Raw genomic sequence first — 26,606 nt, 5'->3', positions numbered from 1 at the left:
GCTTGAACCCATGTCTCCTGCATTGGCAGGTGGATTCTTAACCACTGCACCACCAGGGAAGTCCCTACATTTTTTTCTTTATTTTTAAATTCTTACCCAGAATCTGTCTGATCTGAAGAAAGAGTATCGTCCTGCTTGAAACTCTCTTATTGATCATCTTATCATTTTTCTGTAACAAAATATGTATTTAAACTTAAATCTATATTAAGAAGCACTTCTGGAATGACAGAAGAAGGACATCTACAAATCTGCCTTTCCATAGAAACAATGAGAACACTGGCAAAAATGATCAAAATCAACTTTTCAAAATTCTAGAAATTAACTAAAAGCTTGCAATAATCCTAGGAGTGTTTAGTCGGGGAAATGATTGAACTGTAGTAAGAACAGTGAATTTTGTTTTCTTTTAACTTGATTTATTCCCATTCCTTCTCCCTAGCTCTGTGGTAGCTTTATTTTTTAAAATTTATATATATATTTGAAGTATAGTTGATTTACAATGTTGTTTTAGTTTCAGGTATACAGCAGAGTGATACCTGAATCACTCTGCTGTGTATATGTGTGTGTGTTTGTGTCTGTGTGTGTGTATATATATATACACACACACACACACGTATGTATGTGTATATATGTATATACTTTTCAGATTCTTTTCCATTATAGGTTGTTACAAGATAGTGAATATAGTTCCCTGTGCTATTCAGTAGCACCTTGTTGTTTATTTTTTATATAGTAGTATGCGTGGTAGCTTTTTTTTTTTTTAAATATCTTTATTGGAGTATAATTGCTTTACAATGGTGTGTTAGTTTCTGCTTTACAACAAAGTGAATCAGTTATACATATACATATGTTCCCATATCTCTTCCCTCTTGCATCTCCCTCCCTCCCACCCTCCCCATCCCACCCCTCTAGGTGGTCACAAAGCACCGAGCTGATCTCCCTGTGCTATGCGGCTGCTTCCCACTAGCTATCTATTTTACATTTGGTAGTGTATATATGTCCATGACACTCTCTCACCCTGTCACATCTCACCCCTCCCCCTCCCCATATCCTCAAGTCCATTCTCTAGTAGGTCTGTGTCTTTATTCCCGTCTTGCCACTAGGTTCTTCATGACCTTTTTTTTTTTCCTTAGATTCCATATATATGTGTTAGCATACTGTATTTGTTTTTCTCTTTCTGACTTACTTCACTCTGTATGACAGACTCTAACTCCATCCACCTCACTACAAATACCTCCATTTCATTTCTTTTTATGGCTGAGTAATATTCCATTGTATATATGTGCCACATCTTCTTTATCCATTCATCCGATGATGGACACTTAGGTTGCTTCCATGTCCTGGCTATTGTAAACAGAGCTGCAATGAACATTTTGGTACATGACTCTTTTTGAATTATGGTTTTCTCAGGGTATATGCCCAGTAGTGGGATTGCTGGGTCGTATGGTAGTTCTATTTTTAGTTTTTTAAGGAACCTCCATATTGTTCTCCATAGTGGCTGTATCAATTTACATTCCCACCGACGTGGTAGCTTTAAAACAAGCAACCTCGTAGTCACTAGAGGGGGAAGAACAGGTTTGGAGCTTCCCCAAAAGCCCTAGCCCCAGGGAACTCTCACCATTTGACCTGTCTGGAAGGTCCCTGGTAAAGCCTCATTCACAGGGCTGGTCTTTATTTGACCTGGCTCAGAGGTCACCCAGTGTTCGAAGCTCTCTTAGGATGTCTGCTGAAAACACTCAGCAGCAATTCTTTATCATTGCAACTGCCTGCAGCAGTGATACCAGTTGGAGCAAACAAGAAATGGGTCAAAAAACTTAAAGAGAATGTCTTGGAAGTAGGAGGTCCATAAGGGGCTTTGAGAAGCTCTGATGTATTCCTGGTGCTCTAGAAGACTGTGCACATGGCAGCGCTCTGAGCATGTCCAGGAAAGACCTGAGGAGGCCCTCATTCTCACCTCTGGCTGACCTTGAGGCTCTGAGTAAGCAGAGAGTAAAGGCTAAGTAAGGTTGTAAACTGTTGAAGCATTGAAGGCTTGCCCAACACACACACACAGCCCCCTGGCGAAGGATGGGACACTTATTGGTTTAGGGCATTTAAGGAAGTCTCTGTCCAGTTTATTAGCTAGACCACTGAGCTAACTGAGCAGAAACTTCAGTGGCTACACGTGACGAAAAAATAGAGACTTTACAGAATTAAACATCACTAAACAAACAGCAGTAACAACAACAGAAGCGTATCCTGCAAGTAGAGAGAATCTGATTTTGAGTGCCACTTTATGTTATTTAAAGTGTCCAGTTTTCAACAAAAAAGTATAAGATACTCAAAGACATAGGAAAGTATGGCTTACAAATTTATTCAACACTTGCAGCCCCTATGTTAAGCTCTGAACTGGGCACATAACAGGTGTTCAAAAACGTTATTTGAATTGACTTGTAATTAGCTGATTTTCAGAGACCCCATGTATTTTCTTTCTTCTGTAGTAAGTGTTTAACCCTAAGACAAACCCTGGTGTTTTTATTACGTCTTCTAAAACAGGGTCTTTATTAAATGATAGCTATTAAAAGAAGCCATACATTTGCCCAAATGAGTGTTTATTAGTATCCTGGAAAATTTGAAGGCTCTTTCTTTAGGTAATTATGTATAATAAACCTGCTAAGAAAACTGATTTATTCAGAGACCAGATCACTTAGAAATATTTCCTATATGAAGTTTATCTGTATAGTTTGAGTTTTTTTTGTTTTTTTTTTTTAATTTTTTAATTCATTTTATTTATTTATTTATTTATTTTGGCTGCATTGGGTCTTTGTTGCTGGGCTTTCTCTAGTTGGGGCGAGCAGGGGCTACTCCCTGTTGTGGTGCACGGGCTTCTCATTGCGGTGGCCCCTCCTGCCGCTTAGCACGGGCTCTAGGCGCACGGGCCTCAGTAGCTGTGGCACGTGGGCTCAGCAGCTGTGGCACAGGGGCCTAGCCGCTCCGCGGCATGTGGGATCTTCCCGGACCAGGGCTCGAACCCGTGTCCCCTGCATTGGCAGGCGGATTCCCAACCACTGCGCCACCAGGGAAGCCCCTAGTTTGAGTTTTTACAGCATTTTGAGAATATAACTATTGTACTGTTTTGCAGATGTCCAGATCTCTAGAGACCTGTAGTCAAGTACTCATATTATCCTGTATTTGACTTCTTTATAGTAAAGATTTAGAAGATTTTAGTGTGTCAGACCTAGTAAACTGGTGTTAAGTCTACTTATCAGGATATGCTGATTAAAAAAATCTGGCCTCAAATCCATAATATTTGCAGATAATAAACCTTTACCATTTTCATGATCAATTGCGATGATGGAAGAATTTCAGGGTTGTCATGCGCTGTATTGATGTTCCCTGATTCATTCCAGGAGCAGGAGGAAAGCGGAAATGCTGATGGCATCATATCTGTGCAGAGAGTGGAATAATATATTCCTGGTTCCAAATACTCATTTGTGTATATTTTTCTATATTTTTCATCATTCTTTTTTATGCCAGTGTCTGTAAAAAAGGTGAAGCAAACCTGCTGGACCCACAAGCTTCAAAACCCCGTGTCACTGCAAGGAGAAGATGCTCACTGAATTTGCTTTGATGCCAAGCAGGGGGGCAAGGGATGATTAATATCTTAGAGAATGTGGTCAGAATTCCAAAAGGTGATGACAGATTCCTGCCGTGGCTAATGCCAAGCTGGCCAGTATTCAAAGAGTGACATGAGAAAGGGCAACCCATAAAGCAAACAGTTGTTTACTGGCAATTGTAATTGCCAAAAGGATGGGTTTACAGTGGATCTCGAGGTTCAAATTTAACTGTTAAAGAACTTGGTTAGCAAAAGCAAGGGTCTTTTGTTGTTGTTCACTGTGGAAATAATATTGCATCTAGAGTAGACGTGTGTGTGTGTACATGTGCATGTGTATGAAATTACATTGATAAGGTGATATCTAGTTATTCATAGATACACTCATGTACACATATATATGATGGCATGTGCCTTATTTCACTTGGCACCTGTTATAAACTTATTTTTTCTTATATTCTTATATATGAGTACATGTATCTATGATTAGTTTACCAATGAATATGACTTTTATTATTAAAACAAGTTGTCATTATAATTGCTAATGCCATTAATAAAAGCGAGATGACTACAGTAATCTGCTATTCTTGCTATTAAGTTTTTACATTGGTGTTTTTTCAGTAGCCATCCTAGGAAGATGGAGTTGGTTGGATTCTTGTAGTTGTCAGTGGTGATGTGACCCTGCAGCAGGTTCAGATTGTGTGGCCACATCTGTAATACTTGCAACTTCTCAGTTCATTGCTCTTTTTTCTGCCTCTCCCCTTAGAGCTAGTCTCTGCAGTGAACATGGGATTCTCCTTTTCATATTTTCCAGAAATGAATTCCTGGGTTTGCTAGGTGAGGGGGGAGAAGGGGAGGAGGGGAGGTAAAGAGGCTGCTGTTGGGAAGAGCTAAGCGGAGACAAGACTGGGCCCACATGAGGATGACAATGCCCGCAAGAGTCTAGGCTTTGTGGGTTAGAGCCCAGGAGGGAGACCCCCCCCACTCCACACACCCCCAGAAGAAGACAAGGCGGGGTGGAGTTCGGAGGAGTCTGAGCCCACTTTACCATGTCTAATTTCATCAGTGAGGCTGGGAGCAGGTGATGGGGGAGGCACCTGCACGGTCCAGGTGGGGCAAGGAGGCCAGAGGGGCCAGGTTGGCTGGCAGAGCGGCAGGAACCAGCCCGAGGTGTGTCTGAGAGAAGCCAGGTGGGCGGGGAACAGTAGAGGCCTGGGTATGAATAGCAGAGTGGGAAGCTGGGCCCAGGGGAAGTGGGTGAGAGGCTTGGGCTGTGGGATGGGGGAGAGGCACGGAGCGGGTGAGCAGAGCGGCTCCAGGACCCACCGCTTGTGCCGCAGGCAAGGCAGAGGGGGCAGCCTTTCCTGACGGTGCTGTGTTTGTGGGGCTCCCGGGGTCGTGGGTCAGCACCGGCCTCCCCTCTCACTTTGCACCCTGCTCTGGCCGACTTTGGAAAGTGAGAAGGGAGGGGAGCACCTGGGCCCCCGTCAAGTCCAAATTTTGATATGTATTAGGCAAAGCTGATTTGAAAGTTATGAGGAGAGGTGGGGAATGGATTTCTGTTTTGATCATTTATAGCCTCCTTCTTCTAAAAATAAAGTGGCTTTCAAAAATACATGTAATACTATAAGAAATAATAAATAAGTGAGAATATTAGTAATAGAGATGATACTGTTGGGAAAAATAATGGACGTCTTGAGGCATTACAAGAGGTAGGTCACAAACGTGGCTTTCGGATTTCTAGCACGCAGAGGAAAGAGGCAGACAGAAGCGGTGGCCGGCGCTACAGTGTCCATCAGGTTAACAAATGAAGCAAAACAAAACCAGCGACTTATAAGATGTTATAAAATACTGAGCAATGTCCATGACAATGTCCTTTCATAAATAAAACGAATTTATTAGGCCTGTTCACGTCATTCAAAACAACCTGTCCAGGGAATAAAACAATGTGGTCCAAGTAACCAACTCTGGGACACCTGGCTTAACTAAGGGATAGCTTTTATCTAGCACAGGGCTCACACATCCAAATGCATCCAGGGTCCTGGCATATGAGTAAGTATATGAATGGGGCTGGAGTGCAGGCCTGGATGACCCAGAGAGGGCATGATACATCTAAAAGGCATTTACACTTCATAACAAAAAACGCTGTACTGGTTTAATAAGACACTGCAGGCCAGACCACCCCACTGGAACTCTGATCTAGAGGAATGTGTGGACATCATCTATGGACTCTTTCTTAAAAATTGTTTCTCTCAGTTGAGCTTTTGGCAGATATTGAACAGCAGTGAGTTAATGGATCGTATTCTGTGACAGGTACCTGGTCTGCAGGTAACCCATGTTGCCAGTTAATCATGCAGCCATATGTTGTACCCGTTGGACAGACTGGGGGGAGGTGAAGCCATTTGTCTTTTAAGCTGAGGGCTTTGGGAATCCAGAGGCAAGGGGAGCGGCCAACTCCACCGTGGCCTTTGGTCTCCAGGCACCATTCTGGGGGCACCAAGAGAGAAGTAGGTCAACGTTTTGGGCACACTGTGCTTATAACTTAGGTGGTAAAATGGGAATTACATATGAAAAATATGATTTAGGAGTTTTGATTATGGCCATATTTTGAATATTTGTGCAGGTAAAGGGGAGGCCATTGACAAGGATAATCAAAATCAGGTTCTAGAGTGTTTCAGAGAAGCAAGGAAAATGCTTTAAATTTGGATTATAGTACTCGAGGATGACGTGAGGTCTTTTCTGGAGTCATTAACAGTGGGATAGTTTAACAACTGGGCAGTCTCTTTGCAGTTATATATATGCACACATACAGGCACACGTGCACGTACATATATACTTAATCTGGAGTTCTGTTCCCATCCTATGGTATTGTGGTTTGGTTCCGAGAGCTCTTGGACCGACCTCTCCTTCAGGGTGAGTGCATGCAGTACATGAAATGCTAGGGTGCTGTGTAGTTCTCCGTGATACAGCGCCCTCAAGATCTAAATCTCCAAGCAGGAGAAAAGGCAGCCTGCTAATTTATTTCCTAGTACAGTGTGATCCCATTATATGCGAATTGAATTATGCAAATTTCAACTAATGACACATAAATAATAATAAAAGCTTCACATTATATGGAAAATTTCAACAGACACATTCCCCCAAGTTATGCATCAAGCCATCTCATATTTTCAAAGCCAGCAGGTCAACTGAATTATAAAAATGCTTTGTTACCCAATGTCATTACCTTTTAAAGAGAAATACCTACTAACCCTTGGCAATATTATGTGAACTCTTGTTGTTTATAGAACCTTGTCATGGATTTTGGTGACATTTGTGTTATTATTTTAAAATTAACTTTATAATTTAAACCTTTATTATAGCTTTCAAAATACCCCAGTATGCTAATACTGGTACTGAAAAACATCCTGAAAATCTGTAACTTTGGAACAGAAATGTGATAAAACACTATGATATGCCATGCTGTCAATTTATGAGGTACAACTGAGAAATATTAGAGATAATGCTGATATTAAAAAGCACCAGTAAAGCAAAAATACAGCACAACGGCTGCAGATTTATGCATTCTGAGGATGCATTTCCCCATACTCTACCCCCAGACTAGGGGCTAATCAGTCTTGAGTTACATAAGTTCTTTAGGAACACATCTCATGAATCAAACACAGCCATGCCTTTTATGAATCCCTGTTATCCAGGCTTGGAAAAGATTGTTTAGGTTGAAAAACACACATAGCAGGATACTTATTTGTCTGACACTGAGGAGAAAATCTTTAAGGGGTTAGAAGAAGTAAATTTTCCTTCTTCTTTAAAACTTGTCCGTAGGTATTTAGTGAATTATTTTACGCACACCACCCTGCTCTGTTTGTTGTAGGGAAGCAGAACATTGCTTGCACTTCTTTACAGATGGAGAAAGGAGGACGGTCACTTGCTGGTTGTAGCTTTGCTCTAAACACATTCAGAGTCCTTTGGTTTTGACATCAAGTAATATAAAGTGATAAAGCTTTTAACAATAATTGCTTATATTTAACTGGTGCTCGTTATGTGCTGCACACTGTTCAGACTGCCTTCACACCTCCTTTGGTTTTCACGGCAGCCCTTTCAGGTAGGTGCTCACTCTCTTTTCTGCCATTTTAACAGGTGAGAAGATAGAAGCGCAGGGAGGTTAAGTGACTAGTCCAGGGTCTTAAAACTACTAAGTTTAGAGCTGAGAGTCAGTGCAGGCTGGCTGGCTGGCTCCAGAGTCCGTACCCTCAGTCACCGTGCTCTGGCCTCTCAGGAAGCTCAGCGATGAGGGTCCTCTGGTCAGAACCGTCATACCCCGAGGGGAACTTGCTCTGCAAACAAGGGGATGTGTTCCCACGTCAGAAGAATTACTGTACGGAACAGATCCCTGTCGTAAAATAGCTGTTCAGAAACCCTAAAGTTTGCCCTTGGTACCTGGATGCTGAAGGAGGGTAGAATAGATCATGGTAAGTCTGAGGAAGTGAGGGTGAGGGCCAGGCTGTGCCCCAGAGAGAATGCTGTGCTGAGTCTAGAAGGCCTGCTGCGACTCAGGGGCGGAGCAGGGGGCTCTGCTCCCCGGGGGCCACCTTCCTCCCCTCTCCCTCCTCCAGCACCCAGTCACTGCAGAGTCCTAAATGCGACCGGGCCGTACTTGCCTTCAACGAGACGTTTGTTAGACACGATACAATCTTCACGGTAGTGGGTTTACAAGGATGAAAATGACCGAGTCCCTACCTTAGGCTTTGTCTAGAAAGCCTCATGTGACTTCAGAAGCCCCTCCTCGCCCCTCCACCCCACCGAACTCCCCATCTTCTTGTGATGCCTGAAACTATTTTAAGAGTGGTGAAAACAGTAAATTTTTCACAGTTAAGAAGCTGAAAATGGCAGTGTCTGGTTTGGGGGTGTTCCTGTTAGCACGAATGAGTTTGTCAAGAGCTTTGGGTTTGTTGGGCAGCCAGTGTAAATGACTACAGTCAGGTCCTTCCCTTTTACTAGGTGGGGGAGGACCGAGGCCTGAGTGGGGAGGAAGGATACAGGATGAGAAAAAGAGTGACAGACTTTGCCCAAGTGACGTCAGCCTCATTATCTTACTGTCCAGACTTGAAACTACTTGAGATTTTTGCCCAGAATGAGGTGAGCCCTGATTATTTTCACTTGGGCAGGGGGAAATAGAAGCTGATTACGGAATATTTGACGGTGAAGCCGTAGAAACAGGTACTGGAGTGTTCCTATACATTTTTTAAAACCATGCTGACTTTGTATAAAGGAACCTTTTCTCATTTTGCTTGTTGGTCAAGCTGTCACAGCTCAGACTAATGTCCCAGGGGAGGTGTGTAACACAGGCCCTCACTGAATGTGGGATTCCCTTCTTTCCACTTCCCCCTTAAAGGTTTGGTTGTATCAGGTGTTTGTATTCCATTTATACCTTTGTGGGACTGCTATTCTTAAGAGCTAGGAATTTTGTAAATTTAGAAACAGCTTTCAGGAAACAATCAAATACATTTCTATAATATGGCTAATTTGTTATAGGTGTGATTTTCGAATGCCACCAGTCCTGTTTTTTACAGTTAAAAAAATGTTTCCTATATGTTTCAGTAAATTGTAAGACTTAGGAATTTGAAAAAGAGGCATGACATTATTCATTTACTTACTTTCTAAACACCTAGTGTGTGAAATGTGAAAATACTTTTAAAAGAAATATCAAGTCCGTCTCAGCATTTAAAATTTAAAATTTTGGATATCGTGAATGCAAGGGTACTGCTAGGTCATTCTTTAAATTTGATTTCCTTAGTCCTGGGTGAATATCACTTTGGTTATTGCCATTACATTACAGAGTCACTGCCTTTGAGGCTGTTCCTCTGAAGGATTAAAGATAAAAGCAACTGAACTTTGTTTAATTGACTAGTTAACATTTTAAGATACTAAAGGTGTCTACAGTTCCGGTGACTACAGTTAATTTACCCAGTATAGGTACCACTCTTCTACTTCTTTGCAGTGTGCTTCCCTACACTAGCCTTTCTGCCTAGGGTTACAGCCCTCTCTCTCCCTTGTGCTCTGCTTGTCATGTGTGGGTTTCATGTGCCAGTGTCTTTTCAATGCACCTTTATTCAGCACTGGATGTGTGCAAGGCATGAGCCCAGTGGTGCCAGGAGCACAAAGCTGAGTAATAGGCATCCTTTCCTGAGTCATCACCCGGTGGGGACCAACCACAGTGGGGACTCAAGTAAGGTTCAGTCCAGAACCTTCCTGGGGGTGGGGAGATCAGGATGCAAGGGAAGAGGGGAGTCCTGGCATCTAGAGATGGGCCTTGAAGAATGGGAGGAAGGGGAAGAGGTTTACTACGTGCCAGTCCCTGCTCTCAGCACCACCTGTGTACCAGTATATTTCATCCTTTTAAGAGCCATATAAGGGACATTCAGTTGTTATCTGCATTTTATACAGAGGAAGCTGACACACAGAGAAGTAAAGTAACTTGTTCACGAGCACACAGCTCATCAGTGGTACTGCTGGGGTTCTAAGCGAGGTAGTCTGGTTGCAGAGTCCGTGCTGTGAATTGCTACACTGGACGGTTGGGGTTTGGAGAAGTGAAGATTAAGCGTTGTGACACCCGGGAGGTAGATGGGGAAGCCACGGTGATCACGGGGGTAGACAGTTCGGTTTGGGCCATTTTGCTAAGTTCCTGGAATCCGACACTGAAGGGGATGATTGTAACATAGCCATAGGCTTTGTGGGTCCCATCATCTCTGCCACTTCGTTTGGTGGCATGTTGTATTATATGAGGCAAGTCTGTCTTCTTTTCTCTGTGATATTCAGGATAACCTAAATCCCGTGATAGTGTTTCGAGGGCCCTTTTGGAGCTACCATCTGAACTTGTTGGTTCAGAGCTCCGTCATATTTCCTAGTTCACTGGAGTGATTCATTTTTTTTGTTTGTTTTTATAAAGTGAATGGTGTGGGTTTTTTAAAAAATTTCATTTTATTTATTTTATTTTTGGCTGCACTGGGTCTTTGTTGCTGTGCACGGGCTTTTCTCTAGTTGTGGCGAGCGGGGGCTACTCTTCGTTGCGGTGCTCGGGCTTCTCATTGCGGTGGCTTCTCTTGTTGCGGAGCGCGGGCTCTAGGCGCACGGGCTCAGTAGTTGTGGCTCGCGGGCTCTAGGGCGCAGGCTCAGTAGTTGTGGCGCACGGGCTTAGTTGCTCCGCAGCATGTGGGATCTTCCCGGACCAGGGCTCGAACCCATGTTCCCTGCATTGGCAGGCAGAATCTTAACCGCTGCGCCACCAGGGAAGCCCCAGGAGTGATTCATTTTTAAAAGAACCCTGAAACTGCCTTTCATTACACCCACATCTCAGGAAGACCTCATACTACACTGTTACAAGTACTGACATACGGCTAATTGCACTGTGAAGGATTTGGACTTTTTGAAGCTTACTGGTATGTTTTTCAGCAGATAACGGATAATCAGAAAATAAATTCCCTTGGTACAACATCACACCAGAAGAAAATGGTGAACGTTTTCGAACCCTGTCTGGTGTTATTCCAGTAGTAGAAATCTCCACACCAGAAACACCATACCTTTGGCGTGAATGGGCTAAGGTGGGATGGTAGCTTTGATCTCACACTTGGCCGTGGGTTGGAATCCCACAGCCCGCTAGCTGACTTTCTCTCTCTCCCTCTCTCTGTGTTTCTCCCCAGAAGCCCCTTGTGCCACGCCGCTGATCTGCAGCTTCGGGAGGCCGGTCGACCTGGAGAAGGACGACTACCAGAAGGTGGTGTGCAACAACGAGCACTGCCCTCACAGCACCTGGATGCACCTGCAGTGCTTCTACGCGTGGGAGAGCAGCATCCTGGTGCAGTTCAACTGCATCGGCCGGGCCCGCAGCTGGAACGAGAAGCAGTGCCGCCAGAACATGTGGACCAAGAAGGGCTACGACCTGGCCTTCCGCTTCTGCTCCTGCCGCTGCGGCCAGGGCCACTTGAAGAAGGACACGGACTGGTACCAGGTGAAGCGGATGCAGGATGAGAAAAAGAAGAAGTCGGGGTCGGAGAGGAACACCGGGAGGCCCCCCGGTGAGGCGGTGGAGGAGGCCAAGAAGTGCCGGCCGCCCACCAAGCCCCAGAAAGGCCTGAGCCACGACCTGCCCCGCCGGCACTCCATGGACCGGCAGAACTCCCAGGAGAAGGGCGGGGGCGCCGCAGCCTACGGGGCGCGCTCCCCCTGCGGCTCCCCGGGCCAGTCCCCGCCCACCGGCTACTCCATCCTCTCCCCCGCCCACTTCAGCGGCCCCCGCTCCTCCAGGTACCTCGGGGAGTTCCTGAAGAACGCCATCCACCTGGAACCTCACAAAAAGGCCCTGGCGGGGGGCCACGTGTTCCGAAACGCCCACTTTGACTACAGTCCGGCCGGGTTGTCAGTTCACAGGGGGGGCCACTTCGACGCGCCCGTGCAGTTCCTGCGGCGCCTGGACCTGTCCGAGCTCCTCACGCACATCCCCCGGCACAAGCTGAACACTTTCCACGTGCGGGTGGAGGACGACGCCCAGATGGGCCAGGGCGAGGATCTGCGGAAGTTCATCCTCGCGGCCCTCAGCGCCAGCCACAGGAACGTGGTGAACTGCGCCCTGTGCCACCGGGCGCTCCCGGTGTTCGAGCAGTTCCCGCTGGTGGACGGAACTCTGTTCTTAAGCCCCTCGAGGCACGATGAGATCGAATACGATGTTCCCTGTCACCTTCAAGGTACAGGTGTTCACTCACCTTGCCTGTTTTCTGTTTGTGAGAAGTGAAAAGCCAACAAGAAGGGATGGCTCTGTTCGGGCTTAATTTTAACCGATGATGTGTTTTTGTTCTAGTCAGGAGCTAGCTAACTTTTGAATATTTCAGCCCTGCCCAGTGAGGTGGTGGAGGTGGTGTCCTTTCCTCTGATGTCACACTATACCGAGTACAGTGGTCCTGGTGGGTAATTTTATGTTTCTGTCTTGCTGTAATTTGAAGAGAGGATTCAGGTGTATAGTTTTTCGTAATTGGGAGGAACTTTAGAGAAGGAATTGCATAAAAATGTTTCACTTGCTATAAAATAGTTGCCTTTGAAACCTATGTTAATGTGCCCAGCAAGCTGTGTATTCTCTTTGATCCTTGTAAACGTAACACAGTGAGGGAAGGGTCAATGTGTTTTTAGATTAGTTGAATTAATCTTGAAATGTATGAAAGGTGAGACTTTCTTGATAGCAGCAAAAGGAAAATGAAAGCTCAGATATTACCCTGGTGGTGAGGCGTGGGGAGCTTCTTATTATTAGTGCTGTGGATGACATACAAAGACTGGGACATTTCAGCCAGAAAATGAATAACAGGGGGTGGGTCGGTTGACAGAGAAATCTGTCAATTCATGTAAAACTACTGAATTTATATAAATATGGGATCCGTGACATATAAGCCGTTTATAACTTTAAAAGTGTGCTTAAAAAAGCCTATAGTAAAAATGATATATCCCCACCTATCTTCTTCCCACCCACCCCTGCTGTCTCACTTCTCAGAGTGAGACACTTTCAAATCTTAACTGATTCGTCAGGTTTTTACCATCATAATTTTAAAACTGCTATCTTCATTCTCCGATTTTAGATATTCCCTCTAGATTTACTTTTAAGGTGGATGATGGTTCATGCTTTCTTGCATCTTCCCCTTTCTCTCAGGGTAATCCATCACAATCCTTAGTTAAATCCTTAATGATTTTGTTATTATGAGTATATAAACATTTAGTGCTGAGCCAAGAAGTATAGATGTATTTCCTATTTAGAGAACTGTATGTTCTGGGACTCCTTTTGTTTTTATCAAAGTTAATAATTGCTTCACATTTTCATTTGCTTAGCCTTTTTTTTGAAACTTTGGCTGGTGGTTCTAACTCTCCAGCAGCTCTACAAACCACCCTTCAAAACCATGTCCACATACCTGTCAAACATTTTTTTTTTTAAACATCTTTATTGGAGTATAATTGCTTTACAATGGTGTGTTAGTTTCTGCTTTATAACAAAGTGAATCAGTTATACATATACATATGTTCCCATATCTCTTCCCTCTTGCGTCTCCCTCCCTCCCACCCTCCCTATCCCACCCCTCTAGGTGGTCACAAAGCACCGAGCTGATCTCCCTGTGCTATGCGGCTGCTTCCCACTAGCTATCTATTTTACGTTTGGTAGTGTATATATGTCCATGCCACTCTCTCACTTTGTCACAGCTTACCCTTCCCCCTCCCCATATCCTCAAGTCCATTCTCTAGTAGGTCTGTGTCTTTATTCCCGTCTTGCCACTAGGTTCTTCATGACCTTTTTTTTTTTTTTTCCTTAGATTCCATATATATGTGTTAGCATACTGTATTTGTTTTTCTCTTTCTGACTTACTTCACTCTGTATGACAGACTCTAACTCCATCCACCTCACTACAAATACCTCCATTTCATTTCTTTTTATGGCTGAGTAATATTCCATTGTATATATGTGCCACATCTTCTTTATCCATTCATCCAATGATGGATACTTAGGTTGCTTCCATGTCCTGGCTATTGTAAATAGAGCTGCAATGAATGTCAAACATTTTTATGAATTTTTTTCTAGAAATTTCCTTCATGGAGGCTTTCATCTTCCTACTCCTGTCTGTCCTGCTGCACTTAATGCCTGCTGTACTACATAGCTGTCCTTCTAGGAATTCTTTCATCTCTTTCCTATTTTTTATCTTCTGTTTCCTAGATCCCATACTTTCTTTTTTCTTGGTAAATTTCCTCAGTTTGTTAAGAAGCATCCCCTAGGAGCTTTCTGAGAAAGGAAGCATGGGAATAGATGTTTTGAGATTTTGAAAGTCTAGTAGTATCTTGATTCTATCTTCACACTTCCAAGTTATAATTATTTTCCCTTTGGAATAGTTTTCCCTTTGGAATATTTTCCCATAGTCTTCCAAGTTATAATTATTTTCCCTTTGGAATTTTGAAGGCATTACTTCACTGTCTCCTGTCTTCCAATGTTGCTACTGAGAAATCTAATACTATTCTTATTCCTGGCCCTTTATTTCCCCTTCCCATCCTCCAAAGGTTTTTAGATTTTCTCTAGTATTCTGAAGTTTCACCGTGATGTCTTTTTTTCCATTTGTTGGGCAGGATGCTTTCTTGGCTTTTTGATTTTGTAAACTTATAGTCTTCAATTTGGGGAAATTTTCTTTTGATTTATTTCTTTGATGATTTCCTCCCATTTTCGTTTTCTTTCTTTCTTTCTTTCTTCCATCCTTCCTTCCTTCCTTCCCTCCCTCCCTCCTTTCTTTCTTTCCTTCTTTCTTTTTTTTTTCTTTCTTTCTTTCTTTCTTTCTTTCTTTCTTTCTTTCTTTCTTTCTTTCTTTCTTTTTCTTTCTTCTCTGTAGAACAGTTAATCAGATGTTGGACCTCTTAGATTTATCCTTTTTTTTTTTTTGAGAAGGGGGGGAGATCCTTTATTATGTATATTTTTGACCCTGTTCATCTCTTTATCTTTATTCTGCTTTCTGGAAGATTTCTCTGATTTTATATTCCAGTATTTTTACTGAGTTTAAGATTTTCTGTTATCTATTATATTTGTAATTTCCAAAAGTTCTTTTTAATAGCATCCTGTTCTTGTTTCATGCATGCTATTTCTGTTTCATCTTTCTTAGCATGGAAAGGGAGCTGAATTTGCGAGGAGTGGTCTCATTCATTTTCTAGAGTTTTGCCTACTGTCCTGTGTCTTTTAGCCTTTGTTATAGGGCAAGCCACTCTAAAACTTAGTGGTGTAAGACAGTGATGGTTTATAATTTCTCACAGTTCTATGAGTTGGTTGGTTAGGATGGCCTCTCACACACATGTCTAGCAGTTGGCAGTCTGGTTGGCCTTGGGAGCCTCAGCTAGAATGGCTTATCCCCGTTTATATATCCTTTCTTCTGCTGGTAGACTAGCCTGTGCTTTTTCACATGGTGTTCTCAGGATAGCATTAAAGATGGTGAGAATGGAGCTGCATGGCCTCTCTCTCTTGAGGCTTAAGCTTGGGACCGAGTAACATCACTTCCATCACATTCTATTCCTCAAAAAAATAAGTTGTAAGGCTATCCCAGATTCAGGGGATGATTCAACAGACTCTGCCTCTTGATGAAAAAAGTTGTATAGTTGTATAGTTCTAATGTGTGGTTATTTAGTAATTTGTTATACCCCGCTCTTTCCCTTTCAGCACCTCATCTCAACCTCCCCTGTGCTTCTTGTCCAGTTTCAGAGCTAAACCATTTATTATTTCTCCATCTAATTTCCGATCTCATATTCAGGGTTGCAAGCACCTCACAGTTTCATGGAAGATAGAATTTGTATTTTGTTCCTTGTACTTTATACTGTGTGGGGATAATTTTAGGGGGAAGTAGATGGAAACATCTTCACTTCACCATTTTATGACTGGAAATATTCTTTATGAAGATGAATGAGGGTACAGGGGTACAGGGTACATGAGAGGAGAGTTTTCCTTTTTCTATTCATGATGGACAAATCCTTTTCATTTAATCTGTTCACCAACCAATCAAACTTATGAATTGCATACTTGTCCTGGGTACTATCAGTCCTTGCCACTCATCAGTCTATAATCTTAGGATATAAGATGCATTTACAAAAATGTAACTAACTTTACCAGGCCTAAGGCACTAGTACCACCTTTGGAACTGGTATCACCTGGATATTATGTACGTGAAGCAAGCTATCATTTCCAAAGAGGAAGGGGACACTTTGGCCTGGGTAGTCAAAGGAGGTAATGTGAAGGCAGATGTCAAGAGGGGCATTGGACTTTGATAAGTACACGGTCTAACTACACTGGGGGTTTGTTGATAAGGAGTAATGTAAGCAAAGGAATAGTTGTTCATAAAAAGGTCAGGAGACAGTGAGAGAACCGAAGAGCACCATCTGGTTGGAGCAGAGGTTCTAGAGTAGGAAATGAGTAAGGTAGGTGGAGAACAGATTGTGGGTGTCCTTTCAAGCCATAACAGAGAGCTTTGCCATATTGATGAATTGAAGGGTTTAACAATTTTTTTTTTTAAAGCCAACGGTTGCTTGGGGGAAAAGTTGTTTGAAAGGGGTGGAAGCTATACAGTTGAAACTTAAATCTGTATTCTAGATGCAAGAAGAAGAGAGACAGCTGGGTGATGATGGTGGGGATTGAAAGGTGGGAACAGCTGTAAGAGATTATATTAAAGGAAAGATCACAGCTTTGGAGACAGCTTTACTGTACGGGATAAAGATGTGTCCTTGTTGGCTCACTTTGGCTCTAGACCAGGTAAACGGTATTGTCACGAACAGGAGTAGAGAATGTTGAGGAAGGGACCTGATCTTAGAGGAAAGAAGATGGGGTACTTGTGTGTATTGGGTTTGAAGAGATGTTGGGACTTTTGTGTGGAGGTGTCTTTCACAAGCGCTATTAGAAATAAACATTTAGGATGAACACTGAAGCTTATTTTATAAAATTAGTGGCTAAAAGAGTGGAAGAGGCCTTGAATGGGGAGAAAAGAGAAAGAAAAGGAGGAGTATATGACAGAGCCCAGGACCAGATCTTAAGGGTACCCATCAGAGTGGATGGAGAAAGGTAAAAATTAGACAGGCCTAAGAATTCTGTGTATGTGTGTGTGTGTACACACCTAAGTACGTACACACATTATCCAAATAGATAATGGATGTGTTAGGTGTGCACTACAGAAGTCTTGAGAAGTTTAACTGTTGATGATAAAATCTGAGGATCTGGTTGTTGTATCAGCACCAGACAAGTCAATGCCATAAGTGGGGACTTGTCGTATGTCCGTGTTTTTATTGCCACATCTCGAAGTCCATGCCATCTTTTTTTATAACAAGCCAGTGTCAATAATTTCTTCCATCACAGAGTTCCAACCATGTATTCCTTAAAGCATTTTCAGTTCCAGTAGGAAGGCACGTTCCAGGCCACAGGATTCCAGGCTGCAGTTGATTATACGCTGCTGAAATAATGTGTAATTTCCAGTGGTGGACCGTGTGGATTGTCATTCCCTTGCCCTGGGCCCTTTCCCCCTCAGTGCCCTCCCCAGCCTCCAGCTCCAGCCTCTCCTCCCTGATTTTTCCAGAAGAAGATGTTTTTGTTTGGTTTTAATAATTTATTAAGGTTGATTGAGTTAGGAATTTCTTTTGGTACAATAGTTCTTTACCACTTAGAACCATTGGTAATTATTCTCTCAGAAATCTGCTTTTTGTTTGAACTCACAACCCTAGAATTTAGAAATTTTAAATTCTCAGTATTTAGGACAATATATAATAGTAACTGAAACAAATTCCCAGCCAGGAATTCCCGTGATGTAGCCTGGAGGTTAAGAGTCAGACAAGTCTGGACTTTGCTATTTATTATCTTTTTGAACTGGGGCAAGCTATTCCAGCTCTCTAAGCTTCAGTTCCTCCTATCTGAAGTGGGAATAACAGTAACGCCTACTTTAGAGGGTTGTTGTGAGGGTTAAATGAAATGATTCACGTAGCCTCCTAGCACAGTGTCACATCCTTGGTAAGCACTCAGTGAAAGTTCCCTGTCAACTTCATCATCATGGTCATTGCTACCAACATGTGACTTCTCCGTCTGTTCCTGTCCCCACCCTTCCTAGCAGCCACTTTGATGTCTTTGAATGTTTGAGATCTGCAGTGTTTGAGAACTCCGTCTAGGACGGAGATTGGAAATGAAGCCTTTTCCAGTGGCTGCTAGATATTGAACTGACATCCTGAAATGCCCCAGGCCACTCTGAGTGTGAGATTGTTTTATTTTCAGTGCCCTACAGCAGAGGTGGGCAGTATTGCAGGAAGCTCTTGTCACCCTTCCCATTTTTTGGCATAGAGGCCTCCAAGGTTATAACGTCTTCGGCTGTTAATATATCCCATCCATTCATGTAACATACAATTATGGAGTGCTTTCTGCGTTCCAGATATTGTGCAAGACACTGAGCCTTCAAGGAGGGCATAGTTCCTGCCCTCAAGGAGGGGGAGAGAGAGTCTTGTAAGTGAATGAAATGAAAGGTTTCCCTATAAGTACTGTATACCCCTTTCTAATGGGTAAGGAGCAGGCTGGTCCTTAACCACTGAAAATACGAAGAGCATGGTCTGGCTGATGGCAACCAGCAGCACATTCTGAATAAGAAGTCACCCAGGAGTATGTGTTCTGCTGCTGGTAGTTTTTTAGCACAGTGGAACCCCCGATCCCCACGTAGAGAGCAGCGTTATTGTTGTTACACATTGCCCAGACAGATGCTGGACATTCCCGCTCTTCCCCGATTTGAGCCTGAACCCTTCCATGTCAACTAGGGTGACATCTTTCCTTTACAAGCATTAGATATTGATAAATAGTGGAGGAATGGGCTTATGACTTTCAAGAGCCCAGTAAATAACAAGACATTGAACTCCTTTGAAAAAAAAAAAAAAACACACAAGTAAGATATAATTCTGGTTCCTAAATTGGATGTGGTGATGGATGAGCAATTTTGGAGACAAGAAGAGTTAACATAGTAATTTTGACTATGGTATAATTCTGGGCTACCAATACCAAGACAGACTTTGGACTTTTTCATGATGGGACTTGTTGATGGATGAGAGCCCATGAACACAGACCAACATTGCTGGTTCAGCCTTCATAATCCGCAGTAGATCTCTGAGCAGGAAGTCCTGCATGATCACAGGCTGCTTTTGAGCATCTGTGGCTTGGTCATTTTGAGTTTGGATGTCCGTATTATAAACCTGGCAGCACTTTTTGTGAAAAATGAATTGAAGCCGGTATTTAATAAGATTGAACTTAAAGTATGTGTCCCATTGACAATAGTTAGTAACCCATCATTATTGTAAAAGGACAACTTGGGGATATATGATAAATATCATCTATTTTGCTTTTTATATTTATTCAAATGATAAAGTTTTGCTTTTAACTGATAGATGAGCCATTGTTTTAATCCCCTTTGGTGACAAAGGGTGATATCTTGGCCAGCCACTCTCAGCATCGTGTCTTCTGTGTACAGGGAGGCTCATGCATCTGTACGCAGTGTGCGTGGACTGCCTGGAAGGGGTTCACAAGATCATCTGCATCAAGTGTAAGTCGCGGTGGGATGGCAGCTGGCACCAGCTGGGCACCATGTACACCTATGACATCCTGGCCGCCTCTCCGTGTTGTCAGGTTGGTATTTACCCCACAGAGCGAGTAGTGGGTGCTCTCAGGCTTCTGTCCCCAAGTGAAGGCACAGGAGTTAGAGGCAGCACTGCGGTTACGTTGGAGGAGGTGGGAGGGTGTGGAGAACGTGCTTCAGGCGTGAGCAGCCATGGGGCTCCCCGAAGTCCAGCAGTGATGGTTGATTTACTGCAGCGTGGTGCTGCTGTTACTGGAATACTAGGCAGTCATTAAAAGGGATCTTGTAATTATGTGGGAAATATTTTCAGTATTTTAAGTCAAAAAAGCCGCCTTTAAATGGCAGAATAATATGCTTCCATTTGTAAAAAGTGAACATGAAAAGGAACCTGCTAGCCTATTACCAGAGGTTGTCTCTGGGCGGTGGGATGCTGAGTGGTTCCTTTAGTTTTCTTTTTGCTTACTTATATTTTTTAATGTTTTATATGATTGACATAGTTTCTAGTAAGAAAAAGTTGTCATTTAAAAGGAAAGAAGAAAGTTTCACTTTCTTTAATAGACAGGATTTTCTTTTTGTTTCGTTTCTGTGCGACAGTGCAGTTATCCAGGAACTGCCTGCCCTGTCAGGTGTTTGAGGTTGACTTGAAAGATTTGTAGTCCTTAAAGCTCTGCTAAGGGGGTGGGGGCATATTCTGATGCTAAGAAAGCATCTGAACTTTAGCTGTCATGAGGAAAAGAGGGAAGTATTAACATTGGAAAATGCCTTACATAAGTCCATAGAAACACAGGAGACAAAACAAAATCCTTGGAAGTATCTTGATTTATTTCCAAGTGCTTTGGAAAAGAAAACACTTGCTGTATAATTCTTTGATATTCATGGATTGGAGAGATATTTTCCTTCCCTCTTAAGTGGCTAAGTCTTTAATATAAATACCTGATAAACATTTCATTAGTTTTATTACGCAGTTTTATATCTTTAGCATTATGGTTTGACTTTTATAAAGAGAATATCCTTACCATTAGCAGTTTATTCAGAAGATAAGCTGCGTTGGTTGAATTAAAAGGTTGGCACAGTTGGTGTTTCAGCTATGCCGTGTCTGTACTAGTGATCTTAGAAGAGAAATACGGTCGTGAGAGACCTGAATGGCCATCTGTAGCCTGTCGTTTGATTCCAGATAGGGTTGACTCCTTTTACGCTATTCTCATACATGGACCACATTTCCATTTAAAACTTAGCCTTGGAAGTGAGATATCATTGTCTTTTAGTTATTCACTGTAGCATTTTATAATACCCACTGTTCCTTGATGCCAGCTCTTGAAATGAGGGGAACAAAAGGAAGGGACTCCTCTCTCCCACACACACCAGACAGGGTTATCTTTGAAAGAAATAAGGAAGTGAAAGAATGTGTGGGCCTGTAACTCACGGAGTGTTAGCACTGGAAAAGACTCTTATTGTCCACATACAGTGGAGGCCTAAACAAGTAGAATGTTTCTCCCAGGTCTACCCGCACGTGTCCCAGCCATGGCCACAACCTCTGTCACTCCCAGTCTGGTGCTCTTTCTACTCCACCACTGAAAGGCACTGGGGTTATTTCCTCATCTTCAGGGAGAAAAGCAGAATGGCATCCTGCCACACCCAGCCTGCTGTTCCTCACTATATATTTCTTCCTTAAAACAATTGAAGCCCAAACACTTCTTTTCTGGCCCCTTACTGAAATGGAAAACAGGTTTGATTACTTTTGGCTTAAAAAAAAAATCAATTAACTATATTCACTGAGAAGGTACAAGTGTTAAACACTATTAAGGCATCAAGGAGTGCCTTCCAATAAGACTTTGAGGCCAAAATAAGCAGGAATTCATTATTAGAAAGGAATAATAGGTTAAAGAGACTGGTTAAAGAGAGAGGTTTGCTTAGAATCTCACTTTTAATATTGTTCAGAGAGATTTGTCAGTTAAAAGGGAGTTTATCTCAGGTTACAGAAAGGTAGTCCATGTAATGGCTAAGAGGGTAGGCTCTGGAGTAAGCTACTGTGGTTCAGATCTCAGCCTTTCCGCTTTATCACCATGTGCCTCAGTTCCATCATCTAAAATTCATGTACTACTACCTACCTACAGGAGCATTTTGAGGACAAAATGAGATTATACTTCTCTATTACCTTTTTAGAATGAGTCTGAATTGAGAGTCTGTTATAATTTCTGGTTATTCACTGAAGTCCTTGGACCTGTTGCTGAGAGCTTGGGTCTTGTGCTGTTAGAGGGAGGCTGGGGCATGAAGAAAGGTACAGTGTGCTTGCAGGTTCCAGAAGCCTCAGGGTAAGCGTGGCCCTTATTCCTGGATCCTCAATTTTACTGAAGTATTTCAGGGAAATTTTATTTTTACCCCAAAGAAAACAGAAATGTAGTAACGAGTAGAATGAAAACTATCTATGGATTTTAAAAATAAACAAAAAAAGTCTTCAAAGAAATTTTATGCAGTTTGGATGAGGGAAGTTGGTTTCAGTCACTTCTTAAAATCCAGGGGGCAGAGATTTCCAATTGTTAGGGGAACTTTACCGGAGAAGTTTAGGCAGTACAAGTTGAGAATTTTCTTCCCACCAGTAGGAGTAATTACTAGCAGTGCTGCACGTTGGGAGAGAAGAGTCATTCATCTTTCAGGCTGATGGGTGAATATTTGAGTGTATATCTCATGCTTATCTGATGCTCTGCATACCCTGTTTTGGGTAAGAAAAGGGATGCTTTACTAAACTCTTGATCAGGTTCCCAGGTAGAGCAGTCTCACGTTCTGGTTGGTCTGACGTGGGCAGCGCTGTGAGGTGGAGGGGTACTGTGGCTCACGGCATCTTGTGTTCCCCCCCCAGGCCCGCCTGAACTGTAAGCATTGCGGGAAGCCAGTGATCGACGTGCGGATTGGGATGCAGTACTTCTCCGAGTACAGCAACGTCCAGCAGTGTCCACACTGTGGCAACCTGGACTACCATTTCGTGAAGCCATTTTCCTCCTTCAAAGTCCTCGAAGCTTATTGATGAAAGCTTTGCTTTAGTAATAGCTATTTTATTGACATTATTACTTTATTACATATCTTTTCTAGGGAAGCCTTCTGTGACATTCATTTCTTTTCTAATTGAAAGGAGAGTTCCTTTGTGTATGTGTGCCACTAAAAGGGGGGCTGCCCCTTGCCTTCTCTTGACTCCCGAGTGTTAGCCTGTGGTCACGACCAGAGCCCAGCCGGTACTCCTGTGAGCTTGGGAGAGCAGTTAACTATCACTAAGAGTCTCTCGGGCAGCTTTTAGGGTGGTGGGGAGGATGGGGTGAATTTAGGAAAGGGATTATGTGGTCATAAACTGAGAGCATGGTAGGACTTGGGAAGAACCTCTTACTAAAATGTTAACTGTCTAAAGGCCCACTTTTAGATCTCCTCCGGGCCTTGGGAAAAACATGTGACAAGTGAATGTAATCTGTGCCTGGAGAGCTGCTGGTGTGTTTGTCCACCTTGGTTTGGCGTTCCGCAGTGCATGCTGGCCTGCAGTTTCCCCTCACTGACAGATCATTGGAAGGTGGACGTGAGCCCTGATTCTATCCCTGTTGTAGTTTAGCAGCCAGTTTTCATACTGAAAATAATATCCAAATTATAAGGCATATGAAAGTATATATTTTTAGGTAAGCTGACCTATAACAAAGAGAATATGCTAAATGAATTTGGAAATGATGCAGACTGACTCAAGAGGGCAAAAAGGCAGAATGCTGTCATTTGAACTGTGTCTTTGAAGTTGGTCAAACAAGCTCTTAAGGAGAATCCAAGAATAACATGATTTGAGCGGTACTGATTTATATAGGTTGCACTGTCGAAGTGCCATTTGATGTCAGATCCTTCACACAGGTAAATCTCACAGCCACAGACCCTAACTGGTGAGTTTCAGAACCAATTGCCACACTTGTCTTCCCCCCAAATTGCTTATGGCTGCATTTTACCCCTTTAATGCTGCGTTTCCCAAATCAAAGATTTTGCCCTAAGAAGGAAAGGAAAAAATTATTTGTGAGCCTTTGAGGAAAAGAATAATTTTAGTATTTCTTTTTAAAGTGTTTCATTTTGGAAAATCACTGATTATAATACATAACAATATGTTTGAAAATAGATTATTCTGAAGATCTCCATGATACCTTACCATTGGTGAAGAAGATGATAATTTACAGAACTTGATTGGTCAGAGCAATGAGCTTTCCAAAATCCCAGCCTTCTGTTTATTAGAGCTTTCTGATTTAAGTAGACTGACACCCCATACCTTTAGAGAACTAGAATTGGAATATGATTTCTCAAAAATGAATTTGATAATTTCAACTATAATACACATATATGCTAAAAGAATGTTGAAAATATGATCCTTTTATGGGTAGCTAAATTTGGGGTTATGTGAACATTTTCTATTATTTAGTTTATACCGTTTTTTTTTCTCAGAAAAACAGTTGTTTTTCCTCTCAGAAGTGCTTAGGCATCATTGCAAGTGAGTTTCAGTTCTGCTACATGGAATATTTGATGTTTTGTTTGAAAGAACACAGCTGACTGTGAGGGATTGACTAATATTCTTTATCTTTCGGTTTGCATGATTGTAATTCGGCTGACCACATCCAGTTTGATGTTTGATGATCTGAAGAATATCACAGTGAGGGGAAATGCTGAATGCCTGTAAGAAGCAGCAAATTGTCATTGGTCTCACAGTATTGGATGCAAGGAAAAGAGGTCTATAGGACACATCCCTTGCAAATTTGTCTTTAATACACAAAGCTGTAACTGAACTAGCTGTTTCGCTCTTGATTCTCTCATGTACCCAGTTATAAAAATTGGTGAGTTTCTCTTGTCTTCAGAGTACCATTGGATTTTATTTCTGCATTTAAAATGAATAGTAAAATATTTGTAATGCTGTTCTTTAACCCACCAAAATTTCTAAAGAGAAACCTGCTTGTATTGTTGTTCTGAAGCTTCAAGTTTACATAGAGATCACATTCAGCAAGCTCCTCAGCCTAAAACTTCTGCAAGTGTAGTGTCTGATGCATTCACTATTTTCTCCTTATATTGTTGTCTACTCCGAGAAATAAGTATGAGGAAGTTTCACTGTAAGTGAGTAAAATTTGCTTTTGGCATTTATTTTGATGATTAAGTTAGGATTCTATGGATGCTGAATTGATATAAAAGGAGAGGCATAGGTATCATATCCGAGAGTATCTTTTGCCTTTAAGGCATTGCATTCTTGTCTAAAATGGAAAATTTGGCTGATTTGAGAATAAAATGTAATTGAGTACGCAACCATGTGAAGAATAAATTTTATTTTGGAATCTGCTGACCTTAATATTTTCTTCACACTTTCTCAAAGTACTTTGCTCTGAGTACCTTGATAGGAATTGGAATATATCAGAAAAGATGATTATTTTTGTTGTGGTTTGGATATTAAAGGATATTAGTCACCCAAGAGATCCACTTTCTGTTTTTCTGATAAATAGTGTTCAGTAACATGAACCTACTCGTAAGTGATTAATAAGTGATTTTTATCTACTTTAACTTGTTTTATTTTTAAGAGTTATACCTTGAACAAATAAAATTACCTGCTTTAGTTTAATGGGAAGACTGTTTCTGATCATCTCATCTTCTCTTCAGGCCAGCTCAGTTCTTCACTCTCTTCTGGTTGCGCTTGAAGCAGTTGATATACTGGGTTTACACCTTAAAAGATAGACATCTGCTGTGAAGTTAGGGAGTGGGGTGAATTATTGCATTGTAATTAAGAAAGAGCTTTCCCCAAACAGTCTTTAATTCCCAGTTTTTGTAAAAGAAGCTCATTCATTTTCTGAGTAAAAAGTATTTTCGAATCTGTCTGGGGGGAAATTAACTCATCAGGAAAATATTATTAGGTGTTTAAATCCTAAAACTAACAGATAAACTGATACGTAACTTATTAGATCACCCAAACTAACTTGCTGAAATCTTTTGTTTTGTCCTGTAAGATCAATGCTTAACATGCAGTCTCTCCTCCCGTGCCCAGGTCAGTAACTCCAGGTTGCTCTTCTCTTTAGTCTCATGGTAGCAGCTGTTGGGTAATTTTAGTCAGAGGTTGGGGAGGAGGTGAGGAGAAAGTGCTCTTGTTCAGTGTTTTGTTTCCTATAAAAGGATGCTGCCTAACCCAGCTCATCTCTGTGTCCTGTTGACTTTATTATTATTCCAGGTAATTGCGAGAAAATATAATGAATGGGCATCATTAACACCAGCTCAAAAACATATTCTTATCAGTGAAGATTTCTTGTCAAATGTCTTGGATTGCACTTTTGTTGAGGGAAGACAGTGTAAATAGTTAAAGAATGTTGATAAAATTGAAACATTTGGTTATGGAATTGTGTGGTGTTAGAAGGTTTCTGTTTGTGAAATGTATGTATTAAAAATAATAAAATTTCAGAAACTAACATTGTATTCTCTCTTTAGTGTGTCACTTTATTTTTCGCTGGGATTCCAGGTTTTTGAACTTGGGATTGTTTGATAAGAAAAGATAGTAGAGAAGACATTCTGAGGGTTTGATCTCTATTCAGGTAGCCATTTCAAAGTCACTACTGCAGCTAATAAAAACTACGAACTTTTTATGCTGTTTGAAAGTGATGTACCACATGTAAATTCCCTTTGCAACAAAATAAGCATTCTGTATAACAAAGTTGGTTCCATGTGGATAATCCACAATTATTGTTCTGGTTATAGGGAATTCTATTGACTAAGTAGATAATCCTATTCTACAATTTGTTGTTGTTGCTTCTAAGCCTGTAACAATTTTCATAATGAAAAGACTGGATTATATCCTTCTTCATTATAAGAAAATGAGAACTGAGTTGCTGTTAAACTTCTTGCTGACT

The 26,606-nt window shown here is 42.0% G+C and overlaps 1 protein-coding gene across 12 annotated transcripts in view; it reads left to right on the top strand.

The window, feature by feature from the left end:
* The window catches only part of HECA (hdc homolog, cell cycle regulator), a 65,414-nt gene that overhangs the window by 19,261 nt on the left and 19,547 nt on the right, over window positions 1-26,606 (top strand). For 4 of the 12 annotated variants that reach the window (XR_014267286.1, XR_014267287.1, XR_014267288.1 and 1 more), the window contains exon 2: window positions 11,287-12,327. Coding sequence is in view for 7 of the 12 variants with exons in the window: in XM_082474707.1 (XP_082330833.1) it covers window positions 11,287-12,327 (1,041 nt within the window). In the remaining 5 variants the exon portion in view is untranslated. Of the gene's footprint in view, window positions 1-10,943; window positions 11,026-11,286; window positions 12,328-12,471; window positions 12,544-19,620; window positions 19,776-22,582; window positions 26,169-26,606 lie in introns of those variants that run through there. The other 8 variants (XR_014267289.1, XR_014267290.1, XM_082474711.1 and 5 more) reach the window with 8 other exon arrangements.

Source organism: Balaenoptera physalus (assembly GCF_965194825.1).
Source record: "Balaenoptera physalus genome assembly, chromosome: 9".
In the NCBI taxonomy this organism is placed as follows: domain Eukaryota; kingdom Metazoa; phylum Chordata; class Mammalia; order Artiodactyla; family Balaenopteridae; genus Balaenoptera; species Balaenoptera physalus.
Note: the sequence above shows the minus strand (reverse complement) of the source record. Positions and strands in the feature narration are given on the sequence as shown.